Raw genomic sequence first — 25,856 nt, 5'->3', positions numbered from 1 at the left:
TGGTCATGGAGAAAAGTAACTTCCATGGTCCGCACAGGTGCTGGAGAGTCTCTCCTTAGGGTGCAGAATGGTTAACGCACGTTCAGGGCGACACAGCACGGGTGATACAGCGTGCCCTTCCCGTGCTGGCGCCGCAGCGAGGAGCTAACAAGGCAGCAAGATGCCTCCCCACACACCAGTCGTGCAGGTGCACGTCTGACTCAGGTCCTGCAGCGCTGCTGGCAATATTACACATTTACCCCTGACCTGATTTCTCAAGTACCTCTTCTTATTCGCATCTCAGAAACAACCCAGAGACCCCTTCAACTTGGGAAGCACCAACTTACTGGAAAGAAAAAACAAACGAACAATCCCTTCTAAGCCACCTCGGTGGGTCTGCGGCAGCCGGAGGAAGCGTGGGGCGCGAAGGCGGCACAGAGGCAGCACCCACACAACAGGGAGGGCTGGGAGGAGGGGACACCCAGAGACAGCACTTATTCTGGTTATCACGCTTGAAACTGTTAGCACCCTTTAAAAAGCAAGCAGATCCCACACCCCTCCCCAGGCCACCCAGACCCCGCTGTCCCTTTGGATTAATTTGCATTTTCTAGAGTCTTAACGTAAACAGAATCCCACACTAGGCGCCTGGTCCAATCACCAGGAAACACAAATTTCGGTCATGTAAATTACGTCTACTCTTAGTGACCTTTTCAGGGGAAAAGGAAAACTGTGGAGAATTTTCTGACATCTGCACCACAGGGAGTATCGTATTTTGTGACAAATTAACAACTTACCTTATGACCAGGAAACAGTTAGCTCTGTTGCCGACAGCAAAGTAGTCCGCTGCAGTCAAAATATCGATTCCGTGAGGGAAAGTGCCCTAGTCACAGAGTCAAGAGGGAGAAGACGACAAATGGCACAAGTGAGGGGAGGCATTTCCAGAAGGTCAACGGCCACGTTCATACCCGCTCACACCTACGACAGAGGCATGCGGACAACTCACTGGCTGTCCATCTCACGCTGGACGCTGCGTTAGTAGGATACGAACCACTTAAAAATATTTCATTATTTTTTTCCAACAACTCAAACATTTTCAATTTTAAAATGTTTAAGAGACCTTCGTCACACCCACACCACAAAAACAAACAAACAAAACCCGGTCTCAACAGTACAGGCACACCTGATCCCATGCGCGTCCCAGATACCGCATGTGTTATACACAGAAGGTCTGTAGCAACCCTGTGAGCCATTCTCCCAGCACCATTTGCGCACTTCAAGTCTGTGTGTCACATTTGGGGAATTCTCGCAAACATGCAAACATCACTAATCACCTCATCCCAAGTCAGGGAGTTTATATGCCCTCCCCAGAGTGTGTCCCTGTTTACTTTGTCAAGTTCACATCCTCCTTCTCCAACGTTCCCACCAAACCGTAGGACACTGCCGTGTGCAGGGCTGGGGGGCACCCTGGGCCCACAGCAGACTCCACTTCCTTCCAAGTCTGTGTCTCTTAAACAGCTGCAAGGCTCCCCCGCACCCTGTGCTATGTGTACGCTGGTTTCATGGGAAACATCAGTACAGGGGAGGTGGGGTGGGTGAGGGGACCCCCCCAGGAACACCAGCTCCGGCTGATTCCCTGAACCTAGACCATGGTTAAAGGCCTTTCCTCTCCCTGAAAGTCCACCCAACCCGAGTGTCCCCACAAAATGGGACACGATGAGAGCCAGGAACCAACAGCACCCCTGGTCCAGACCACCTTGTGTCTGGAACAGGGCTCGGCCCACAGCAGACTGGAAGCCAGGGGTGGGGAGACACCTCTTTCTCCTGGACTCTGACTTTGGGGTGCCCAGAGACCCTCAGTTCAGCTTCCAGCAGGTTCCTTCCCTGTCCAACCCCTTCCTTAGCCAGAGCAGCACTGCATTCTGGAGCTCCCCACGCTTGCGGCCCCGACACACTGAAGCTTTTCCCCTTCAGAGGTCAGCTATCTTCTCCTAGGGAACCGCTATCTTCTAAGTTTCCAGGGCCCCAGGTGGACGTGGACTAAGGGACACCCATGGACACTGGCCCCAACCACCTCCGAGCCAGGGAAGAAGGCGAGAGACCCCGAGGGGCAGAGGTGCTAGAGGAGAATGAAGCACAAAGCAGCATGTGCCCTGCAGCCAGCTGTGGGAGCAGGACTCGATGGTCCTCCTGGGCCGACTCTGGGAGAACGTCCCACCAAGAACCAAAGGTCGCCTCCCCTGTGGAAGCAGAAGGGTCAGCCCTCATCCCGGCCTCTGGCAGCCCAGGAGAACGGCAACTAAACCGGGAGACCATGGACCCAGCGTGCAGAACCCAGGCCCCTGGGGTCTGCAACGAGGGCCCTCACGGACATAGGGGGCACTTTCCCCACATAGGGGGCATTTTCCCCCCAAACACCCCAACACCAAGTCAAAATGCTTGTGTTTTACCTGAGGCTTCCCTCCCTGAGGCCTGCCTCTCCCACTGCTGAGTGAGACTTCTACATGGGGCTCCCCTTAGGCCCTGCAGCCTGACTTCTGACCCCCAAGTCCCAGACGCACATCACTGTCTCCTCTTGTCCCCCAGCACCATCTGCTGATGCCCTCGCCCACAATGCACCCCTCTTCAGCCCAGATCTTCCTCCTGGGGCGCTTACCAGAGCTCAGCTCACTGTTCCCCCAACATGACCCGCCTCCGGTCCATTCTTCCCCAGGCTGGCCACACGTCCCAGTGTGGCCACTGGCACACACAACATGAATGACTTGGTGGTAAGAGCCACACCACCCAGCCAAGGCTGACCAGTCATGAGAGGTTCAGGACTAGGGGGCACAATGGGGTTGGTGGGTACAGAGAGAGGCCACAGGGTCAATGGCTTCCAGAAGCTGGCTCCTACCACACGTAGGATGGGCAGTGATCACGTCTCTGTCCCTGAGAAGCCGGGCTCCTCCACCCACATCCCTCCCTCACCCAAAGGCAGCTGCTAAAATCCGGTGGCAATGCGTAAGGCACTGACCTCTGACGTGTGTGTATGTGTGAAATACTTACACATTCGGGTTTCCCATAAAACACAATACTAACTGTTTAAAATTTGTGTCGACTCTCCCCTGGATAACATCATGAGTGGGTCTGTGACCACACGTCACTGAATTAAATATTAGCTTATTCTAGGTAAATTCTTTACCCTCATCTAACAATGCAAGGAGATACCAAGTTTGTAGCTTTCGGTATTTCTACTGCTAAAACTACAGGAAGTTTTAGGAATGAAGACTTCAAGAAGTAGCCATACCTGTCTCCCCACATTCTCCTGGAAAGCAGCCTAAGGAGAAGAAGAACAAACAGAGCAGGTGAGTTAGGGCTGTGCTTTGCTAAACATCAGGAGAGAAATTCAAAACAAACGCCGTGCCGCACAAATGACCCATGGCTTTATTTTTTTAAATAAAAGTCCTCATTGTTGGCAGATCAGAGCCTCCAGGGTAGTTGTCATTCTGTCTCCAGGTCCTGGTGCTTTTTTAAACCACAATTCAGTTTATAAAATCAGACACATCCTGAAAAGTGTCCTTTAGATGTGGACGCCAAGCTTCTCACCGACGCCTAATTCAAGGCCCTAGATAGAGGCCTGAGAACAGAGTCAGATCAGTCAGTTAAATCAAATCCAACGTGAGACCCTCTTCCTGGGAACTCTGTGACAGCAGCTTCCAATGATGAACGTAAATGGCCCACCTCCTCCCGTCGGCTCCCCCAGGGGCTGTCACGGACAAGCCCTGGGCCTCCAACACAGGCCCAGAGCTCAAAATATTTACTTAAACAGAATGAAGTGTCTGTAGGTGCTTTCTTTAAAATGCCTGCTCCCTTCCCCGCTGGCCCCCCATCCTGCACCTCCACCTGCTCTGCGGAGGGGTGACAGGCAGGCCGTCTGCGCAGTGACAACAGCAGGGCCTATGCGCACGGGCAGTGCCTCCTTTCCCATCTACTACCCAGCTGGTGCCCCCAACTCCACTCTGCCCAAAGCAGCAGGGCTCAGAGTTCCCCAACAGAGCAGGACATAGAGCACAGCAGCATAGGCCACCACCTCACAGCCATGTGGTCAGCATGTGACAGGTCTGAAGTCAGGGCAGCCTGGGAGGGCTCCCTGCCCATGGACGCAGCCCCTTCCCGTGGAGAGGAGCCTGTGGGGGCAGTTCACTGCGTACCTACAGGGCGTGAGAGGGAGCATATGCAGGTGTGCAGAAAGGAACTTGAGAGACCAAAGCACAGAGACTCGAGTCTGCCCCTTGCCAGCATCTCCAGCAGGTCCCACAGGAAAACCAGAACCAGGGTGGTCTCCAGGCACAAGCAGACGGGCATTTCTCCCATGGCCCTCCCACAGCTTTCAAACTGGAAGGAGGGAGACTCGATTTTCACTACATACCATTTTGAACCTTTTGCTATAAATTCATTAAAGAAAATAAGAAACCAACCAAAAAGGCAATGGAAATATGATATAATGTCAATTTCCATAACAACAAAATTTAGGAACCCATTTACCACTCTGATGACATCAAAAAGGTAAAAAGTAACACAAGATTTATGTGGAAAAACGAAGCCCTGGAACAGGTAAAGCAGTCTTGAAGAAGAGAGGGAAGGAATGGCTGTCCTCAGCATGGCGGCTGACTGCACGTGGACAGAGGACAGACACGGAGAGGGGTGGAACAGAATGGAAAAACAAAGAACGCCTTTACTACCGAGGGCCACGCCATGAATTCTGAGAATGGACACTGAAAACACAATCCACATGAGAAAAACTGAAAAACTGGTCACATCAAACTTTAAAACTCCTGCTCTGCGAAACGCCTTGTCAGGAGGACAGAAGCCACAGCCTGGGAGCAGGCCCGGGAGCCATACACCGATGAGGGAGCACCTCGCACCTGGAGCATTAACGAGCTCCACACTCAAGAGCACACACAGCAGCCAACGAGCAAACAGGCAGAAGGCTCGAACAGACGCTCTACCAAAGGGGAGGCTGGGGAGCAAAAACAATGGAGAGGTGCTCTCCATCCAAGGAAGGCAACTTAAAAGCACAACGAGGGATCACTACACACCTGATAGGACCACGTAACAAACACAGAATGCTGGCGAAGCTGCGGGAAGACGGGATCCCGGACAGACTGCCGGTGAGAAGGTAAAACGGCACAGCGCCTCGGAACGCAGGGCTAAACAGGCAACCACCATCGGCCTGCCACGGTGCTGCTGCATTCATCCAGAAAGAGAAGTCACAGTCACACAAACACCGGCACACGAACGCTCACAGCAGCTTAATTCTTAAAACAGCACAAAACCAGACACAACCCAGAGCTCCCACAACACGCAAACGGTTCGAGGGACTGCGGCTCTGCCACCACCAGGAGCTGACCAGCAAGGAGCAGGACGGACCTGCGAGGAACACAGCAGTCCTAAGAGTCCCACGCTGCACGACTCCATCCACGCACCATCAACACAGAAAGTCAGAATGCAGTAACACAGAGGATTAGACACCAAACATCTTTTAGCTAAATGTGGCCTTTAAGGAGATTTAGTGTAACTGCAGATGAAGCAAGGCTCGCAGGCTCCGTCTCCCTCCTCACCCTGACCCTCGCATGAGGAAGCACAGGGCCACCCATCTGCACCATCCTTCCTTCCCAGCTCGGGACAAGTCTTCTCAAAATGTCGACACATTTGCAGGCCAGGTGGGTACCTTCCAACGTGGAGAGTAATGAACGCTAAACAGCTACATAACTAAGTGTTCACGAATGTGTTTACCCTCATCAACCAGTCAGGCCTCCGTTCGCCACCCCACTCAGATCCTCGCGCAGTTGCTGTGAAGACAGAACACAGCACTCATCAACGCCCCACGGTGCCTGGCAAACTCACATTTCTACCATCACCAGCACAGACCTGGAGGCACGTCGCTACACTGCAGGCAGGAACTGGTGACGTGGGAACCGCAGGCCGCAGAGGAAGGTCCAAAGGGACACAGCAGCTCAAACCCTCTCTGTGCCCACGCCCTCTGGGTGGCCCTGTGGTCCCTGGGTGAGCAGGGTAACCTTGTCCTCAGGCGAGCGCATGGGCCCAGGGCCTCCTAACCTCAGCAGGGAATGACCCAGCACAGAGAGCATGAAACAGGGGCACAAGCAGGAGCCAGAAAGGGCAAAACATGCCTTTTATCTGTGGAGGCAGCGCCGGGGAAGGGAATTCATTCCGAGTTACCACCTACTCAGTCCTCAGCTTTTCAAGTGAGCTTTAAATAAATGCCTCTCTTATCCTCACTTCTAATCTTACCTAGCAGCTGTATACAGATGGTGTCCTATGCAAAGAATCTCCTGCTAATTTTGAAGGATTTTAATTCCAACTTGAAAAACAAACAAAATCATTTCTGTTTTTTTTCACCCCTTCCTCAGGGTTTATAAACGTATCAGTGCTTTGATTTCACTACTGCTTCCCATTAAAATGTTTGACTTTATAGTAAACCAAAGAAACGTAAAAGCTACTTCTTAAGTCCAGATTTAACAAAAAATGATCATGGTGTTTGAAAGTGTCTTATGGGGGCACCTGGGTGGCACAGCCGGTTAAGCGTCTGCCTTCGGCTCGGGGCGTGATCCCGGCGTTCTGGGATCGAGCCCCACATCAGGCTCCTCCCCTGTGAGCCTGCTTCTTCCTCTCCCACTCCCCCGCTTGTGTTCCCTCTCTCACTGGCTGTCTCTATCTCTGTCAAGTAAATAAATAAATCTTTAAAAAAAAAAAAAAAAAAAAAAGAAAGTGTCTTATGATTATGGCCAGCAGGTAAATGTCAGGGCAGCAATGTGAAGGCCTCTCAAGGAATCACGGGGCTTCCTACTGAGGCTCCAGACAACAGAAACAAAACTGCATGAACACAGAAGAGACTAACTTAGCTGGCAAACTTTCTCTTGAGACAAAATTTTGAAGGGCCCAAGGCCAAGCACCTCTTATGTCAGACCTATTTTGGGGTACAGAGAGCAGGCAGTCAGGCAGGCACTGTCCAGGGCCACAGGAGACTCTCCAACGGAGCTCCCGCACACAAGGGAGGCCCACGCTCCGCTGGCATCATCCCAAGCAAAGGGAGCAGGTGCCATGCTGGTCCCCGGGTCCACAGTCACGCACTCATGAAACATGCATCTGTGGAGCACCTGCCACGTGTCAACAGCAGTGCCAACCATCCTCATGGTGACATGGGACAGAGCACAGCATGAGAAGTGGCAGAGGGAGCGCTGCCCCCCACCCCCCGTGTCCTGTGGCTGCATCGGACAGCTTAGATGGACAGAGAAGTTCCTTCACTAGAAAGAACAGACAAGCTAAACAAACTGAATTAATAACAAAATACTTCCAAAGAAACAAGAAACTAAAAACAGAACAGGCCCAGATGGGTTCACTGATGACTTCCACCAAACATTTAAAGTAGAAACAAAGACAGGGTACGTGGGTGGCTCAGTGGGTTAAGCATCTGCCTTCGGCTTGGGTCATATCTCAGGGTCCTGGGATCAAGCCCCACATTGGGCTCCCTGCTCAGTGAGGAGCCTGCTTCTCCCTCTCCCTCTGCCGCTCCCCCTGCTTGTGCGCTATCAAGTAAATAAATAAATAAAGTAGAAATAAAGTAATAGCAATCTTTCTTTTTTAAGATTTTATTTATTCATTTGAGAGACAGAGCATGAGATGAGCAGCAGAGGGAGAGGGACAAGCAGACTCCCCGCTGAGCAGAGAGCCCGGCGCAGGGCTCGATTTCAGGATCCTGAGATCAGGACCTAAGCCAAAGGCAGACACTTAACCGACTGAGCCACCCAGGTGCTCCATGGCAAGCTTTTAAAACTACTTCTACAAAATACAAGAGGAAGAGCTTGTATTCCCAATTCCTTCCATGAGGCCAGATTACCCTAATTCCAAAGCCAGAAAACATCACAACAAACGGAAACAGCAGTCCAATATCCCTTACGAATACAGACTCAAAACTCTCAACAAAACTTTGGCAAACTGAATCCAGAAACATAAGAAAAAGGATGATACCAAGACAAATGGGATTTAACCTGGGAATGTAAGGTTGGTTTAATACCTGCAAAATCAATTAATAGGACACATCATATTAACAGAATACAGCACAAAACCACTTGACCATCTCCAAAGCAAACATCCATTCATGATTAAAACAAAAAAAAAAACAACAAAAACAAAAAAACCCTCACAACAAACTAGCAGCACTTCCTCAACCTGCTAAAGCGTATTTACAAAACCCTGAGAGCAACCACCACACCGGACGGTAAAAGCTGGCCTGTCCCTGAGACTGACAGCAAGGCAGGGTGTCCCTTGTCCCCACCTCTGCTCAGCTCGGTACCTGCAGCTCCCCCTACCAGCGCACTTAGGCAAGAAAAAGAAAAGCCATCAAGACTAGAAAGCAACAGTAAGCTTCTCTTTTACTCACAGATGACAAGAGCCTGTATGCAGAGCCGTAGGGAACACATACACCCCAGACCTGAGCTCACACACACCAGTAAGAGGGAGGTGAAGGCCCTGCCATTTCCCACACCTTCCTCCCAACAGAGCCAGCCACGGGTGCAGACCCCACTGGCCGTTCCCGCCTCGGAGCCGCCAGCCCCACAGGAACCCCAAGACAAGACCCAGAAACTGGGTCCACACCCCACGGCCCATGTGTCGTGCCAGGTGCCCTGGAAAGGATGCCCTTGAGAGCTGAAGCCCTGGCCTGGGAACGGCAGGACAGAAAGACAGAGCTGTGGCCGAGTGCTGCCTGGCCTGGCTTCTTCCCTGTGGGAAAGAAACTGCTGGCATTTCTGTAGGAGCAACAGTTGTTCCAGCAGGGCCCACCCCTCAAGAACTATGCACGTGGGTACCTTACCTGTGTAGCCATGCCACTGCCTACTACACATCCTTTCCCACCTAATCCAGGTACTTCCCTGGCCCCCAGCCACTCCAGCCTGCACTGTCCCAGCTTGAGTGTGACACTAACAATCCCAAAACGTGTTCCCAGAGCTCATGGGAGCATGCCCAGCATGGCACTGATTCTCCCAAATCCCACATCCCAGGGCAGTGCACCGCGTGCCGAAGGCAGTCTGAGCGCACTTATGCGTCCTGCCATCGAGTCCTATCTTTCACCTCCGAGCCAGCCAGGCACAAGCCCGACTGCCGGTCTGCGCCCTCTCCCACCTGCCAGAATCTCCTCCACGGTATCTTTCTCCGTTAATTGTTAATAACCTTACTGAAGCGAATGTTCAAACCCTAAATGTGGATTTCAGTGAGCAGCTCTCAGTTTCTCCTAGCAGACACCTCCTCCCCCCTCATCTGTCTCACAAACTCACACAACCTCCACCTGGACCAGGCCGTGTGGTACAGATGCCTCATCCACCCTCTCTCTACCACCAGTCGCTAACAGCGTGTGTCTGCTCCCCTCTGGACGCCTAAAATCAGCTTCGGCGCCTCTGTCTGTGGGCAGAGCCCTCCGGATCAAGGCCCTCCCATGGTCACCTGCCCGTCTCCCTGGGGCTCGCCCATTTCTGAGCCAGGAAGGCCACCTCCCCATGATGCAGTGAGGCCCCCCAGGGCAAGGTGGGTAACTCTCTCCACGTCCCTGCTGGGGGCCCTCAATCCAACCCTTGAGTCCAACCACCCACAGGACACATTTATGTCCCCTACACCCCCATTTCTGACAACACAGAGTGCTCACAGAAAACCCTCCCCGGCCCCAGTGCCTCTCAGGCTGGACCCTTCTCCTGCAGGTCTCCCATTAAAGTGAACCATAAGGAGACCAAACCTTGGCCAGCACCAGGGTCCTCCTGGCTTCACCTCCCCCACCAGCCACAACCAGCTACACCCCACATTTTTCTCAAAGCACAGCCTTTCTGTCCATGTCCATTCTTCACCTCTTAAATCTTGGGGAGCTGCTTGTCCATACCTGAAACTAAGGCTCCTGTCTCCAGACGGTCTGTCGCCTCAGCTACCAGGCTCTGCTGTTGAAGGGACTCTTGGCTCTGGCTTCTGGTCCCTCAGCACCTACACCAGCCCATGTCTGAGCCTGATCTAAGTGACTGACCATCAGTAAGACAGCCCTGTGTGAAGCCCGGGCACAGCCATGACGTCACCAGCAAGCATCCCAGGGACAAGGCCTGGCAGCCATCACCTCTAACAGCATCCACAGGAACCCCCGAAGCAGAGCTTGGGGCCACAGCCCAGCTCTGTCGGAGGAGCAGTGGGATGTTCAAGCAGACTCCCGGTCAGTGTCGCCTGCTGAAAGTTCTTTGCACACAGAATGCACCCCAAACGTGACCAGGCTCTGGGGGGGCCAGGCACTGGTGTTCAGACACATGAAGGCCCACGGGGGCTGCCAGGCACGTCCGGTGAGGTTCCGGGCCCAGCGCGAGTGCGTGAAGCCGAGCTGACCTCTGCTTGGCAACGACCCCTCCTGAGGCTCAAAGCCACGTGCCCTGCCGTCACACTCCGGTCACACACCCAGAACCCCTTTCTTCTCCTTCCCCGGAGCACAGGCTACCTTGAGCGGAGTCTGGTCATCAGGCATTACCTCATCCACTCCCAGCGCTCGAGATGGCTGCGTCTCTCGGTGTGCTGGAGGTGGGGCATTTAATCCTGACCCCGCTTCACAGGCTAAAGACCACTCCCTTCCCCCTGAAACTGGGAGGAAATGTGAGCTGGCGCTCTGCTGAGTGGCTTCCTGGGCACCATACACGGGCAGCGTCCACGAGTGCGTGGCCTGCTCAGCAGAGCAGGGCATGGTTCAGAGCCCATCCACACCGTCAGGAAAAGGAACAGAATAAGAAAACTCACAGAGGCCGCTCTCCTGCAGTTTATGTTTCGGTCAAACACTGTGGCAATCACCAGAGCGCTGTGAAAAAGAGGAAAAATGGTTAAAAGGAAATCTGTGAAGAACAGAGACCCTGCCGCATGACTTGGGAGCCTCTTCCATTTGCTCAGTGCATGCTGTGTGCGAGCTCCCAGCACCACAGGTGCTGACCCTGGTCCACCGAGCCACGTGAGGCACGCACACCTGAGTGCCATGGAAGTCACAGGGAGAAGAGCTGCCGGACACAGGGGCCTAGAAGGCAGAATGTGCTCAGCCTGCTCTGGGGGTGCCCAGAGGATGAGAACCAGCCACGCTTGGGGGGGGGGAAGCAAACAGGCAGAGCTGACATGGACACGGACACTCAGGCCCAGGCAAGAGCTACCCAAGATGGACAGTGAGCACACAGGGTCGTGCACAGGCAGCCAGTGGAGCCTCTGGGCCCTGCCCCTGCTGAGAAACCAACCAAGTGCAAAAATCAGCTATCAGGGTCACACAAAGTCCTCCAGATGGCCATGCCCCCACCCCCAAGCCAACCACAACAGTGCTCTGAGAAAAGGAAGCCTTTTCCAAGCTCATAACATTCATCAGACTTTATTTAAACCCCTCTTTGTTAGCTCATCACACTTAATTATTACTGATAAAACAGAAACCACTCATTTGACTTTGTGAAGTTTTAGTAATGAAAACAAAGGATTTGGGGCAGGAGTGGAGACAGTGCTGGTTCTAAGGATGACGCGAGAACTCGCATCCCCTGTCAGCCCAGAGAAAATGCTTTTAAAAAGCGGTATTTCAGACACACGGAGGCCACCTCAAAGCAACATCACCAGTCCTCCCCGATAGCTGAGGGCCTGACGCGACCCACTCCTATTTCTACATCTCAGTCCTCCTCCTCCCTCCAAATCCCTGGGACATCCCTTTGGCACATCCACACTTCCCAGCTCTCCCAGCCTGAACAACGACCTCCTGAACCTGACCAATCCCTCGAGCTGCACCACGTCCGTCAATACCAAGTGGCAGCACATCAATGCCCCCTGGCACAGATCTCCAGGTGGTGATCCCAGAATCTGTGAACATGTGGCATTACCAGGGAGGCTACGTCAATAGACCCCACACAGTCACAAAGGCCCTGGGACTGGAAGCAGGAGGCAGAGGAGACCCAAGAGACACAGCCTGAGGACTCGGCCTGAAGCTACCATCTCTGAAGATGGAGGAAGGGCCACAAGCCAAGGAACACGGCAGCCTCTAGAAGCTGGAAGAGGAATGGATTCTCCCCCGGAGCCTCCAGAGGGAACCCACCCTGCCGATACCTTGGTTTTAGCCCACTGAGACCTGAATCAGACAAGTTACCTCCATGCCCACACTGCGAAACCCTCCTGCGTAGTAAGAACGAATAAAGCATCAACTCACAAGAAAACCCAGGTGCATTCTGCTAAACGGAAAGTCCACATATTCTGTGTGTCCATACAGAAGACATTCTAGAAAGGGCAAAACTATAGGGCCCAAAGCCAGTGTGGTCGTGGCCAGGGGGCAGGGTGGCCGACTACCAAGGGCAGGGGGGGGACCCAGGAAAGACAGAACTACTGTTTGGGACCATAGTTGTGGTACCCAACTCTGAATCTCTCAAAACCCACAGAACGGTATTACTGCAGCAAATGTAAAAGATCCATCAGGAAGTGGGGGACCCCGACAGTCAAGGGCATGCGTCTGTTACACAGAGCAGCACCACAGCAAGGGCCAGCTTGTGTGACCCTTGACAGGGCAGGAGAGATGTGCTCCTCACAGGCTGTGGGCTAGCAGATCTGGAGACACTGCATGCGGACAAGTAAACACACAGCCACGAACGAGAGCCAGGAAGAGGGAGGGAGAGGGAACAGAAGAGAGAGCTAGGACAGCGGGGTGCTGGGCTGTCGTCGCACGGTCCGCACGGACGCAGGGACTCTGGCTGGAGGCACGCTTGGTGGGCGCTCATGTATTGGAGAGTAAGCAGAGTCCAGATCTCAGATCGCAACACAAACCCTTGGAAGCAGCTGATTTCAGGGCTGGGCCAAGGGAACAAAAGATAAGCCTGGAGAATCTCGTCATGCTAGGAAACGAGAACGTATTCAAAAAGATGAGAGTCCCAGTCCCACTGAAAGGACACGGCAGCCAACATGAAACTACTCCCAACAGCCAACGGCAGAGCCATCTGAGCAGCATAACCAGCAAGGGTTAGACGACAGGCCCAAGGGCAAATGAAACCTCCAGGAGCCCACACAGACATCCACAGATCATGCAGTGGTATGAAAGAACAGCCAAGAGAGCCGCTGCTGGCCGCCACGCACCTGCCGCAGGCAAGACCGGTGCTCAGGGCGGGGAGAACGTGGTCTCCAGGTCCCTGGGGATACGTGTCACGCATCAAGGAAGACAATCCCAGTAGCTTGACAGACCCCACCTCAACCAGAGGACCAAGGGCCGCATCCCCCACGCTGAGTCCGGGGTGGGCCCCAGCCATGACGCCACCAAGGCCACCACCACAGACTGGCTGCAAGTGAGAGACCACAGGGCGTGCATTTCCCACTGTGGGTGCACTTGGTGACAACACGAGGGACCCGGTGAAGGGCCCACGGGAGCCTTTCCTACTCTTCTTATAACTCTCCTTTAAGCCTCAAGTTGGTTCAAAATTAAAATTCTGAAAAGCAACTAAACATCTGAAGATTTCAGTGTCTTGGGTCCTTTCACTGGTGAAGCCGAAAGTTCAGCAAAACTCTCTCACCAGAGCTTATTCCCTTTCTCCTCTAAACTCTTGACCACAAACTACAGCCAAAATGAGATTTAAAAAATATTGGGCTTAAAAGAAAAGTCACCTATTTCAACATCATACTGGCTTTTGTTAATAAAATCATAGAAATCATTAAACTCATGGAGATGTGTTAATGGGATCTCTCAATAACTAAAACTTACATAACTGCTGTTCTTAACAAAAACATGTGTGGTATGTGTTCCTAAACATATTCTCAGAATTAATGGAAATTTCACTACTACTGTTTACATTTAACAAGAGTTGCTTTATCATAATCCATAAGGTCATACGTATTCTAGGAAAAAATATTCACAAGATTTTCTGCTTCAACATCTGACACAAGAAAAATGGAAACTTACAACTTCACTGACTCTGGGTCCAGGCAATACTACCAAAAGTTCGCATTTTATATTGAATTCTTAAAATTTCCTATCAATCTATTTGTCCTAAATTGTAATTTTCAAATTATGGAACACTGATTAACGAGAGAAAGGAACGAATGTCGAGAAGAAATGTGAAACCACCCCATAAGCCAGCCAGACCCCTTTAAGGTTACTCCTAAGTGATGGGTCCATTTCAACAATTCCGGGCCCTGCTCACCCGTCTGTGGACATGCTGGCCCCACTCAGGGCAGGCTGAGCCCACTTCCAACCAGGCTCTTGTTGGTGCGGCCAAGGCCCCTGACACAACTCACAGGTTTTGCTGTGAGTGTTCTCACAAGGCCAGCCCAGCGGAGAGTGAATCTGCTCTGAGGGGCTGGTGGGGGAAGGAGCCCCATGAAGACATCTCAGCTTCAAGCCTTCAAGTTCGTGTTGCAACCGAGCCAAAGTATTAACAGATGACTCTGGAAGGTGGCTTCTAGTTTTGCCATGCATGTTAGCTACTTCCCTCCCTTCCCGCCAGCCCCCGAAATAACCACAGCAGGCAGCCACTCGGGGCTGGGTGTCCACGTGGTTGCCTGAGGGCCCCTGCAGAACAACAAGACACGGGCTCACACTGGCCCGTGCTCAGCCTCACATGGGTCAGTAGGACCCAGAGCCTCTAGCTAGGAGGGGAGTTGTGACGAGGCCCAGCGCACGCCACGCAGCTCCTGCCTTTACTGGCCACAGAGTGACAACGTATCGAGACCATGCATCACAGGAGCCCCAGAAGGCTCTAAGTAACCCTGAGCAGAACCAACTGTGTGTGGCACATGTGCCCGGCTCTGGGCATGAGATCCCCTGCGTCCTGCTGGTGAGCACACACTACGGTGTGGAAGGAAGGAAGGAAGCTGGCCTCCCACACAGCTGGCCTCCGAGGGGCTGTGTTGGCTGCAGCCTGGGAGCCTGGCCGTGGGGCCTTGCACACGGCCTCAACTTTAGTCACGTTACCTTCTGCATTCACAAGTAAACGGCTGAAAACATTCCCTGATTTATCAATATTCTACCAAATTTAACAAAACAGAGTAGGAAAAATATAGCAGTGCCCCTTAAAAACACAACTTTTAGCCGTATACAGACTCTGAGGTTAATTCAAGAAATCAACTGTGTGGGTAGCTATGTATATAACCAGATTCTAATACCATTCTGACTAAAATTTTATACTACTCTAATTTCACACTTTCAGAACGAAACTGGCTTATCTAGAAATACTAGCATGTTTCAAACAAACACAGGTCTGATAATATTGACCAAATATAATTACGGAAGCTCCCACAGGCCTGTGGTCCCCTTTCCTCAGCCGGACAAAGCCGAATACATGAGTCACCAGCCCTCCTTCCACACTCAGAAAGGGGACGTGAAGAGTGGCCCCAGGCCAGCCACGCACAACTGCCTGCCGGGCCTCAGTCGGGCTGGGACGCGTCACCGGTGTCTTCACCTGTTTGCTTTCGCTGGAGGAGCGTATGATACTTCACCAGGATTTCCCAACACAGAGAAATGGTCCGTGTCAGACAGAAAGGGACTTTTCTTTCTTGTCCGCGCCAGGGGGAAGCTGCATGCCTCTACCTGCCTTGAGCTCCAGGCACCTGGTTTTCAACGGGTACAGCAAAGAGCAGATCTCACCCTAAACTCAGTTAACCTGTAGAATGTTTTATAGTCAAAAAAAAAAAAAAAAGGCAAAATACACTGTTTTTACCCTAAGTAACACACTCATCCTGTCATTCTGAAGTAAAGGAACTTTATAAACACCAGACTCATTATTTACTATCCAGCCACACTGTTTGAAAGTGCAAATCACACCATTTTTTGAGTAAAACGCAGGACCTGCCCATGACTCAATCTCTCTTCCCCGAGTCGTAAGAAGCAACGCTCACACCAGTTAACAAGGTGCTAAAACACAAGAAACTTCTGAGGCACTTTTATGTCCCTGCAGAGCCACAGTGGAGGCTGAGCGGCGTTTACCGGGCGGACAGGAGAGCACACTCTGGTCACTAACCACCATTTAACTTTTCTTGAAGAACAAAAGGGTTACCTTCCCTCTGGAAGTCTGCCATTAAGAAACGCTGAGTGAGAACAAGACGTAGCTTTGAGCAATGCTTGCCATTTCCTGATTTTTCAGGACAATCTTGCCCTCGAGGAAGAGATCTGGGACTTTCAATCCCCAGGCCCTGCCCACGCTGCAGAGCCGCTTGCCGGGCCTGCTCCGCAGGCTGAGTGGGCGCTGCCGCTGGCGCGGGAGGGCCCTGCGGCGCTGATGTCAACAGGGGCTTGGCTTACAAAGGAGTTTCAGGTGAGGAAATCACTAAAAGGTGACAACCAACGCACACGCTGGCAACAGCCGGCTCCTTTTTCTTCTTCTTCTTGCAAATTAGCTCCTGATGAGCAGTGAGAAGGCATTTTATGGGTAACGCACAACCATTCGGGGACATTTTAACTTTGTGTTTCACTGTTCCTAAATTACAAGTGGCTTTTCAGGAAGGCCTATTTACTTTTCCCCAAAATAATTACTCAGTCTCAATCTGCGTATAATGCTTAAGAAATACGGGTTTTTTAAACTGACCATTTCAAAACATGATTGAATCTACCTAAAAAACCACCTTTCTGGTATTTGTAAGACAGAGAGGGTCAGTGCATATTCACCAGGAGGGAGAGAACCTCCACGTTCCTTCGGGAGGTGAGCCTGTCTCACAGCTGTCCGAGTAGGTGAGGGCCACAGACTGACCCTCTCCCTGGGCTCCTGCCCTGAACCCAGGCCCCCTTCTCACTGTTACTACCACCCAGTTCCTTCATTAGGCATTTCTACTTCATTTCCACAATTATGTTCTGATCTCAACTGTCTACTTTTGCAGGACCCACTGGAGAGTTTGTGAAAGTACAATTAAAGATATCATGGTTTTATCATGAGCCAGGATTAATGGGTTTAAAAGCTGACAATTAAAATGTGGTCACTTATTACAAACTGAGGGAGGCAGGTCTCAAAGGACACACCCCAACCGATACTCCTGGGGCAGGGAGGCGCATGCCGGCAGCGTCGCCAGGCTCCGCAGCACCGTGACTCACCGCCCAGCCCGCCCTCCCGCCCCCGGATGCCCGCAGTCCAGATGGACGGGAAGAGCTAGAGCACAGGTTCCCTCAGAACCTGACAAACTAGCCTGAAAGCCTGCTGGGCGCAGCTCCAAAGGGCAACAGCTCATCCAATCCTGAGATGGGCACCGGGAGAGGGGACAAGAGGGGCCTTTCTCACAGAAACTCCCAGGTTAATTAGGAGAAATCAGGAAAGCGATGAACCAGGAGTCTTCAACACCCCCCTTCCCCCTACCCCACCCCCCGCCGCTAGCTCTGGTCTCCATGTGTGTGATCCCAGCAATTACTTGGGCATGCCCAGGGACTGAGAGAACCCAACCTCCCCGAGATCGAAGAACACGCTGGAACCCAGGGAGCTTCTAAGGACAGACGCTGGCCTCTGCCACAGTCACTGCTCTCAGGTCCTTCACGCTCAGTGAGTTGCTCAAAATGAGTCCCAGCTCAGAAAGGTCAGTGTTCTTGACACCCACCTTTACACCCTCCCAACACGTCCCAGACACACGGTGGGACCCTACAAGATCCTCCCCCAAGACTCCCAAAGAAGGGACTCAGCTCCACCCTCTCTGCCACAAGCAGTCTGCAAAGGCGCACTCACTCCAACGAAGGAAGACTGACCCCGGCAGATGGACCGGTGCACTCACTGGTCCCTTCAAAGCCCTCCCGCCAAGTGTCACTTACCAGGAAGTGAGTCAAGAGACTGGGACCCTCCCGTGGTGCAGAGCCAGCTCACTGGGCCCCGAGCTTGTCTTTCCTTTTCTGAACAACAGATGGTGACCCTGCAGTAAGATGTGCCGGTGCCCCTCCACCTCTAAAAACGCAAAGGCTTTGTGTGGGAAGCACACTCTGGAGAAAGGAGCTCACTGGCTGCTGCGCAGGCCACTGGCAGGCTGATCCAAGCATCTAGGGGCCTGGGACCCACAGACTCAGGCTGACTCCCAACTTCTATACCCATGCCACGGAAAGGCCAGGCTTAACGTTTATCAACATCTTTCCATCACTGATGTTTTTCTCTATGACATCAGAGGCCAGTAGCAACAATAAGCTCGAAGTGTCAGAAAGCAGACTTGCCTGTGGTTAGAAGAGCCTCCCTGCCAAAAGCCCAGAGCCCTGGCAGAGAACCCTGGGCCCACACATCAGTGGGGACATTAGAGTTGGGACCCCGGAGTGCCATAGGAAGCTTTCCACGAAGTGCAGAACGGTGCACGTGATGGCCCCTTGCCCTTCTGCGTGGCTCTGGACGTGCAAGGCTCCTGCTCTCCAGGTGAGCAAAGCCTCACTCTGGTCCCATTTCCTTTGGCAACCACTTAGCCCTGGGCCCTGCTTCTCCCATCAGGCTGGACCAAAGAGGATCCCTGAAGAAAGCAGGGACACAGATTCCTGTGAAGCTTACAGTTCTCAGACAAATGTTACACTGAAAAACAAGTGTGTTAGCATTGTCTGCACCCTGAAATGGGAACGACCACGTAAGGAGCCAGGTCCCCCTGAAGCAGTGTGTGTCTCCTGCAGAGCAGACGGTCAGGACGTCTCAGCACAGAGGCAGGCCGCACCCTCGTGCAGCACTGGGCCTGGGCATCCGCCTCCGGCACAGGCCTGACCTAGCACCTGTCTGCTGCGAGACTCTGGGCAAGTGTCCTAAGCACTGTCCCTTGCTTGTCCTCAATGGAATGGGAAGAACCACAGCCCCTACCCACACCTCACAGCATGAGACAGTACCAACCTAAACAAGTGTGACTGCCCTGTGACTGACGTTAATAATAAGTATGTTTTTTGCTTTCGTTCTCTAGTTATAGAAGAACTTCCAAAAAGTTGAGGGGCAGGACAAGAAAGCAGCAGGCAGTGCCTTCCCTCAAGCCAGTTTACGGTGCAGCGGAGAGCAAATGCAGCAGGTGGCCAGTGGGAGACAAGGTGCAGGCAGGAACCAGGCGCTGGCAGTCTCCCCAGGCAGCCTGGCCCTCGCTGCTCCTTGAGAATCACAAGCAGCCGAGGCTATGGGCGAGTGAGGGACACAGGTGCACGCAGCCTTCCTCTGCCCCCTGGGCCTCCTGGCCTCGGGCCGGCTCTTCCACAAGACAGCATCTCCTAGGCCACAGCCCTCTTGCTCCGCCCTGTACTTCCCCAGGTGGACACAGCTAGGAGGAGCCAGGCCTCTTTATGACTTCCTCGGAAGCACTTTATCTCCCTGAACAGGAATCAGAATCCTCAGGCTCCTCTGGAGGCTTCGCTTTGATGTGAGAGTCAAGATTGAGCGATAAGAGGCCCCAGGCGCACGTCACAGGTGGTAAACAGGCCTGAGGCCCCTCTCCCAGCCCTCAGATCCCGGGGACATAGGACACCAGTGAGAACAGAGTGATGCTCCGGTCCCCAAACCTCTGCACCCACATGGAGGAGCTGCAGGAGCCGAGACCCCGGCTGCCCTCTGAGCTTGCTGCTTGCCAGGCAGGTTGGCAGCTCCTGCAGGCACCCAGGGCCGCCTGAGGCAGAGGGCTGGCTCCAGGTGTTAAGACCTGCAGGGTCTCACGCACAAACCTCGGGGCGGCACCTCCTTAAGAGCTGTGGGAGGCAGCTTCCACCACACGAGCGCCATTCTGAAATCCGTTTCTTAGTGAAAGTTGCCAGGGAAGTATTTCGCCTGTGACTGACACAGAGGCTGCCACCGTGCTCAGTACCCCTCCCCTGGCTACCTAACCACAAGAAGTGGAGACCTGACATTCTTCAAATCAAAGAAACTTATTTTAGTCCAAAGACGGAGTAACAGAGTACAAAAATTAACTTAAAAATCCACTCTACTGGGAATACATCTGTTTTGCACTTTTCCCAAGCAAAAAAACATCAGATCCTAAAAGTGGGGCGTGACGTCACAGGTGCCGAAATGCCTCCGGGAGGCTCCAGCTGGGCGTGCACAGCGGAAGTCCGAGGGCCGAGGAGCCCAGACCTGGGCTCAGGAGCCCAGGAGTGCCGCAATCCACACAGGGTTCTGATGGGGTCATGAGCCTGCCGGCTTCAGTTCTTTCACCAGGAAACCGGAGAAAATATATTGTTCCTACCTCACAAACCTGTTCTTGAGAGTGTTGCTTCGTGTTTCAAAGGCACTGACGATGAAGCAGGCTAAGAAATGTTGCCGCAAGTGAATTTCAAGGACAAGTCCATAAAAACTGGAATATTAAGGCTGGACAAAATGCAGCCCCCTTGACAAAAGCAGCTTTTTCTTCCCTCGCTCCTGAGCCTTCCCTAGGAACTCCTTCCAAGGTGAAGGCTATGACGGCAGAAGTCCCAGAGTTTCTCTCAGGAGAACACGAATCCACACTCAGAAGATCGAGTCGCGAGCCCCCCACCTGTGCTGCTTCCACACCACCCAAAACACCGATCCCTTTACCTAAGGGTCTGCTAGCCACAGGCCAGCCAAAGCCTCTAGAACACTCCTCCTAAACACTTCTGGTCTGAAATGCTAACCCACAAAAAAGGGACTCCACTCTGGAGCTGCTTCTTTTCTATCGGTCATCCTTAGAATTACATTATTAGCTCAGTAATACCTATTTCTTATGGGAAAGGCGCCGCACTGGCTGCTTCCCGTCCACAGTGTTGTCAGGAGGATATGATCCCAGGGACAACCCCAGAGGCACATCCGACCCCGCCACGACTCTGACAGACTTTACCTGGAAATGGCGGCCACAAAGGGCTGCAGCTCCTGGGGCTCATAGGCACGCGCGAAGGCCCAGCACACGTAGCAGGCAGCATCTCTGACGTTGGTGCCCACGCTGCAGGAACCCCGCTTCTCCTCATAGGTCAGCGCCTTCAGGATCACGGGGACAACTGGGCACAGGAGACAAAACAGTGAGTACGGGGCAGCAGCACACCTGCCACCTCCCCAGCACCAGAGGCAGGCACGGTCCAACCCAAAGCCACCTGGTCAGAGTTAGCGCCGAATGAGCAACCTTGGGGAGGAGAACCCAGGGGTCCAGGGGTCCTAAATCACTCAGTGTCAGAATCGAGAACCTTGATAATAAATTAAATCAAGCCCAGGGCTACTTCTGTGTTTCTTTAGGAATAATCAAGACAGATTTAATTATCTAAAATATCTGTAATATATGAAGTGATTTGAAGTCCATACAGATTATCCTTCTGGTTCCATTTGAAATGAGTAATTTAACACTGCACGTGTGATTTCTGGTGTAAAGATACTAGAGAATTTTAAGATACACAGTAAATGTATTAGAATGTTTAAAGGAGGGAAAATTTTAGCATATTTATCTGTTAAATCTGTTAGATTCCTATATTTCAAGTACTTGGGAAGAGTGTGCTTATGAAGACATGTAAACTACTTCCAAAGAAAATAAAGTACACTGCATTCATGCACAGGACTTAAAAAACATCAGGGAATTTAATTAATGCTATGAATGAGCCAATTTTTTAAAAGTCTCTTAAATTATTATAACAGGAAAATGTGATAGGAAAAAAAAAAACCCTAAGAAAAAATTTTAATTTGCAATTCAAAGATAGAATACTAATTTTTTTTTTTAGAAGTCATAGTAAATGGGATTTTCTGAAAGACCATGCTCTAAGTCCCAACTTACTGATCCCAAAACCAACAATGATGCCACCATAAAGCCCACTGGCAGCTCACTCTGGTGCTCAGAAAGCAGTAAAAGCAGAAACCACCAAGTATGTGTTCTCAGAGATGGAGTGACTGCGTGTCCCCACTCCCAGGCACTGGTGGCACCTGGGCATAAGCACTTCCAGTGAACAACACCTGACCCCTAACACCGCGGGACGGACAGTGGAAGGGCAGAGGCCACAGCCCCCGCCCCGAGGGGCGGTCAGCTGCATGGTCATTCTACCAGTGCACACGGCCAGAGCGTCCCGTGCTCCAGCAGCCTCCCGTGTCGCTGACGTTATAGTTTCCCACCAGGGGCAGGTGCATCACACATCTGTCCAGTCAACGAGTACGGGACAACGACAGGGACCGACCGCTGACAGAAGGAAGAACGAAGCTAAAAGCCAGTGCACCATGTGGCCCAAAGGCAGGACAAGAGGGGACCAGCCTCAGCCCCTTGCACATGCATGTGCCAGGGCCTGCCCAGGATTCCGGCACCATTGCAAGCCCCTCACTGTACACTTGACGCCGGCCCCTCTGTTTAACAAGAAGACTAGCAAGGCCGAGAAGACGCTCCAGGCAGGGGTTTAAGAGAAGTGAAGCAGCAATTTCCTGAACATGCAACTATCATCCCAGACATTATCTCCCAGGAAAATGTACCTAGAAATAGCCTTGAGCAAAAAATCCAAAAAAAACCACAATAGGACTGTGATTATCAAACACAATTTCCCCTCTGCCTTTCTGCAACTAAGGATATTTGATTCTATATAAATAACAACAAAAAGTAGATTTGATTCCATATACTTTTTATATACATATGGTGACTTTTAATTTATTATAAAATATTAACATAAATTCACTTAAAATTACACAAATATACTCCGAAATAAATTATTAACAAATAAAAAGCTCAAAGGCACGGTGTTACCACTTACCCCCAACTCAGCCAGGAGTGAAGATGGGACTAGCCAAGGACACCTGAACTAGCTGTCCCACGGAGCACATGACACCGGGGCAACTGCACCGAGCACGCCGAGGATCCCAAACCTGGAGCCCACCCTCTTACCAAGTTCTCATTTCCTCAACGGAGAGGCAGCAGGGCAGCCCATGTGGGACGCACCCCTCAAATGCCACAAGGGCTGAAACTGGGTCTGTCTCCCCCGTGTGTCCCACCTCAGCCAGAGGCCACACACACCATTTTCTGGGAGGCACAGTCCAGGGAGGGGTGGTCATCCCAGAGCCGCCCCTCCTCACTTCGCCGAGGAGCCGAGGCCCACCCTACCCATAGCAGCCATGCCTCTAGTGAGGACCTGCCATTCTTCCCCCCATTCTTGCCCAACCCCTCCATCGCTGCCATACCACCACCTGCTCTCAGTGTCAGTCTGTCTGACGACTCACTTCACAACAGAGCAGCCTGCCCAAGTGGCTCCCGGGGCTCCCTCTTGAGAGGTCCCAGCACCCCCCCACCCCCATGTTGCATTTCTCTAGGCCACACCAGAGTGCTGCCCCTCCCCCCTGCAAAGGCCCTGGAGCCATCTCCTCGCCAGGCAGACTTTGCTGAGCAGGCCCCGCCTCCATCAGTAAGCACACCAGAGACTAAGCCCAGTTTTCTGAAGGAATACCTATTAGTCCTCATGAATGTCTCCTGAAGATTACAACTTAGACTCCCGAAGCATGTACCAGTGCCAAAGCAAACGGGAGGGCACTATCACAGCTGACGTAGATAAAGTAGTTAAATCCGACTAGTGATTTTTAAATTATTAACTTGAGCTAAACCAACTCTGTAATGCTTAAAAATGGGTCTTTGGTGGTTCTACCTGGAAAAATTGCAGGTCACCTGGGACTACTCCTAGTTTGCTAACGTTGTTCACATGCACTTTCCATCCTAACGGGACAGCCCATTCGGGGTCCAACAGATGTCAAAACTAATAGGCTGCGGACCTTTAGGAGGCATCATATAAACACAGTATCACTGCCACACCAGGGTCCCTAAGACCGTCACTGTCGCTCAGCCACTCAGATAGCTCTGGGTAAGACCGATCAGCAATTCCATAGCCTCAGGGGAATCTGGATGCTAACTGCTGAGTCCCAATTAATCAGTCCACTGGACAAAATCAATTTCAAGACAGACAACTAGGAGTGACAGCAGCCAGCGCTATGGGTGTCAACTTCAGGCAGGCATCACACCCACTACCACACTCGGGATTGCTCAGTGCCACCTGCGAGAAGCCCACCTCCGCATGGACACGGCCCCCAGCCCAGGTCTGCTCGACCTTAAGGTCACTCCCATCACATCCCTGAGCCTGACCCCAGGTCAGGGAACCCGGTGGTCTCTTCCCAAGTGAGAGTGCAATAGTTTTCCAAAGCATCATTTTGTTGGCCAATGAGGTCCGTCAGTCATAAGGAAAAGGACACAAATGGCTGGTTTATATTCCACTAATAGACCCCCACCACAACTCACACACAGACCATGTCACATTCTGACCAAGATTGTTGGGCAAATCACGAGTCTAGTTAGTGGGTCCAACCTTGGTCCATCGGGCCCACTCTGTCTCCAGGAGTGGGAAAAGGTCAGCCTGAGTGCTGGCACTCAGGCTCAGCCCTATAGGACAGGGACAGCAGACCAGTGGGGAACACAGGCCACAGGGACTTCCCCCCACACACACACACACCCTAACTTTATCCCCAGCACCCATACATGACCATGTGCCGTGTCTGACAACATGCAGGTACTGGACTCCTCTGTCCTCCCGCAGAAATGGGTCAGAGGAGTAGAGGCCCATGCTGCCTGGCTTGAGGGGCCTCTCACCAGCAGCACCCACCCATGTGGACACCTAGCCACGCTCCACCCAAGCCCCTGGCACAAACGTCTTCGAAGTCTCGAATCTGTCATTCTGCTCAGAAGCCCTGATGACCCCTCCCTAACACCGGCAACAGACCTCAGCGGCTGACCCTCCAGAGCAGGTGAACTGGCTGCCGACAGCTGACAAGGGCCTCGCTGCTGGACAGAGAAGACAGTGGGGACATTCCCCTCACGGTCGCTGGGAGGGGAATCTGATTTGCAGAAAGTAACAGCTCAGAGGAGAAAAAGTGAGAAGGTGGATTTCTTTAACAAGAAAATTGAAAACTTGGGCCTGTCAGCTCCAATTCATCGCAAGCTGGCACCAAGAGCAGCGACCTCAGGATGCAGGGGGCTGGGCATAGTCGTTTGCAGCCACCAGACTCCAGGCACCCTCCAGCCTCTTCTGTGTAAGAGGCCAGCCTCAGAGGCCATTCAGGGCACCCAAACAAGCTCCCACAAAGCCCGGGGGATGTGGTGGTATATGGAACAGAAACAGTCATTGCCCCAAACTTTTTTAAGAAGTCATTATCAGAAAAAGTTCAAAATCTAACCACTCCTTCCAGATTCAACAGGTTTAAAATAAGGAAACTCTCAATAGCTTTGAACAAAACCCTTTCTCATGGTTCCAATTACACACTGCAAATGCGTGTCAGATATATAAGATTCCCCAGAGGGCTTCCTTTTGGCAACCCAGAGTCCTGCAATGTAATTTAAATACCCTTCTCTCTAGACAGCATGTCATTTGTCTAACGCCAACTGCCTAAGGACAAAGCAGCCTCCAGGTGAAAGAAACGACTTAACCCCCAGAGTGCCACAGCCCTGTTGCAGGGCCTGCACAGTGTGCACCCAGGGGGCAGGAGGGACCCAGGCCTGCCTTGCAGAGGTAGAAACCATTCATTCATAAAAGAAATCATCACACAGCCAGAACAGAAGTTACATCTCTTGATAAGTCACAAATTAAGCTAATTTAAAAAGCAAACTTCTGGGGACGCCTGGGTGGCTCAGCCATTAAGCGTCTGCCTTCGGCTCAGGTCATGATCCTGGGGTCCTGGGATCAAGCCCCGCATCGGGCTCCCTGCTCAGCGGGAAGCCTGCTTCTCCCCCTCCCCTTGCTTGTGTTCCCTCTCTCACTGTCTCTATCAAATAAATAAATAAAATCTTAAAAATAATAAAATAATAGGGGCGCCTGGGTGGCGCAGTCATTAGGCGTCTGCCTTCGGCTCAGGGCCTCTCTCGCTGACTGTCTCTCTCTGTCAAATAAATAAAATCTTAAAAAATAATAATAATAAAATAATAAAAAGCAAACTCCTCACTGAAGGCATTCACTGCATGGA

The 25,856-nt window shown here is 52.1% G+C and overlaps 1 protein-coding gene across 3 annotated transcripts in view; it reads right to left on the bottom strand.

Moving 5' to 3' along the window:
- TBCD (tubulin folding cofactor D) overlaps positions 1-25,856 on the bottom strand; it is a 163,655-nt gene that overhangs the window by 50,531 nt on the left and 87,268 nt on the right. For all 3 annotated transcript variants that reach the window (XM_034644393.1, XM_034644394.1, XM_011233838.3), the window contains exons 14-17: positions 20,743-20,899; positions 10,792-10,849; positions 3,263-3,292; positions 774-859 (exon numbers count right to left, since the gene is read on the bottom strand). In XM_034644393.1, the coding sequence (XP_034500284.1) occupies positions 774-859; positions 3,263-3,292; positions 10,792-10,849; positions 20,743-20,899 (331 nt within the window). The remainder of the gene's footprint in view (positions 1-773; positions 860-3,262; positions 3,293-10,791; positions 10,850-20,742; positions 20,900-25,856) is intronic.

This window comes from Ailuropoda melanoleuca, chromosome 15 (assembly GCF_002007445.2).
Source record: "Ailuropoda melanoleuca isolate Jingjing chromosome 15, ASM200744v2, whole genome shotgun sequence".
Taxonomy (NCBI): Eukaryota; Metazoa; Chordata; class Mammalia; order Carnivora; family Ursidae; genus Ailuropoda; species Ailuropoda melanoleuca.
This window is presented reverse-complemented; position numbering and strand designations above follow the sequence as displayed.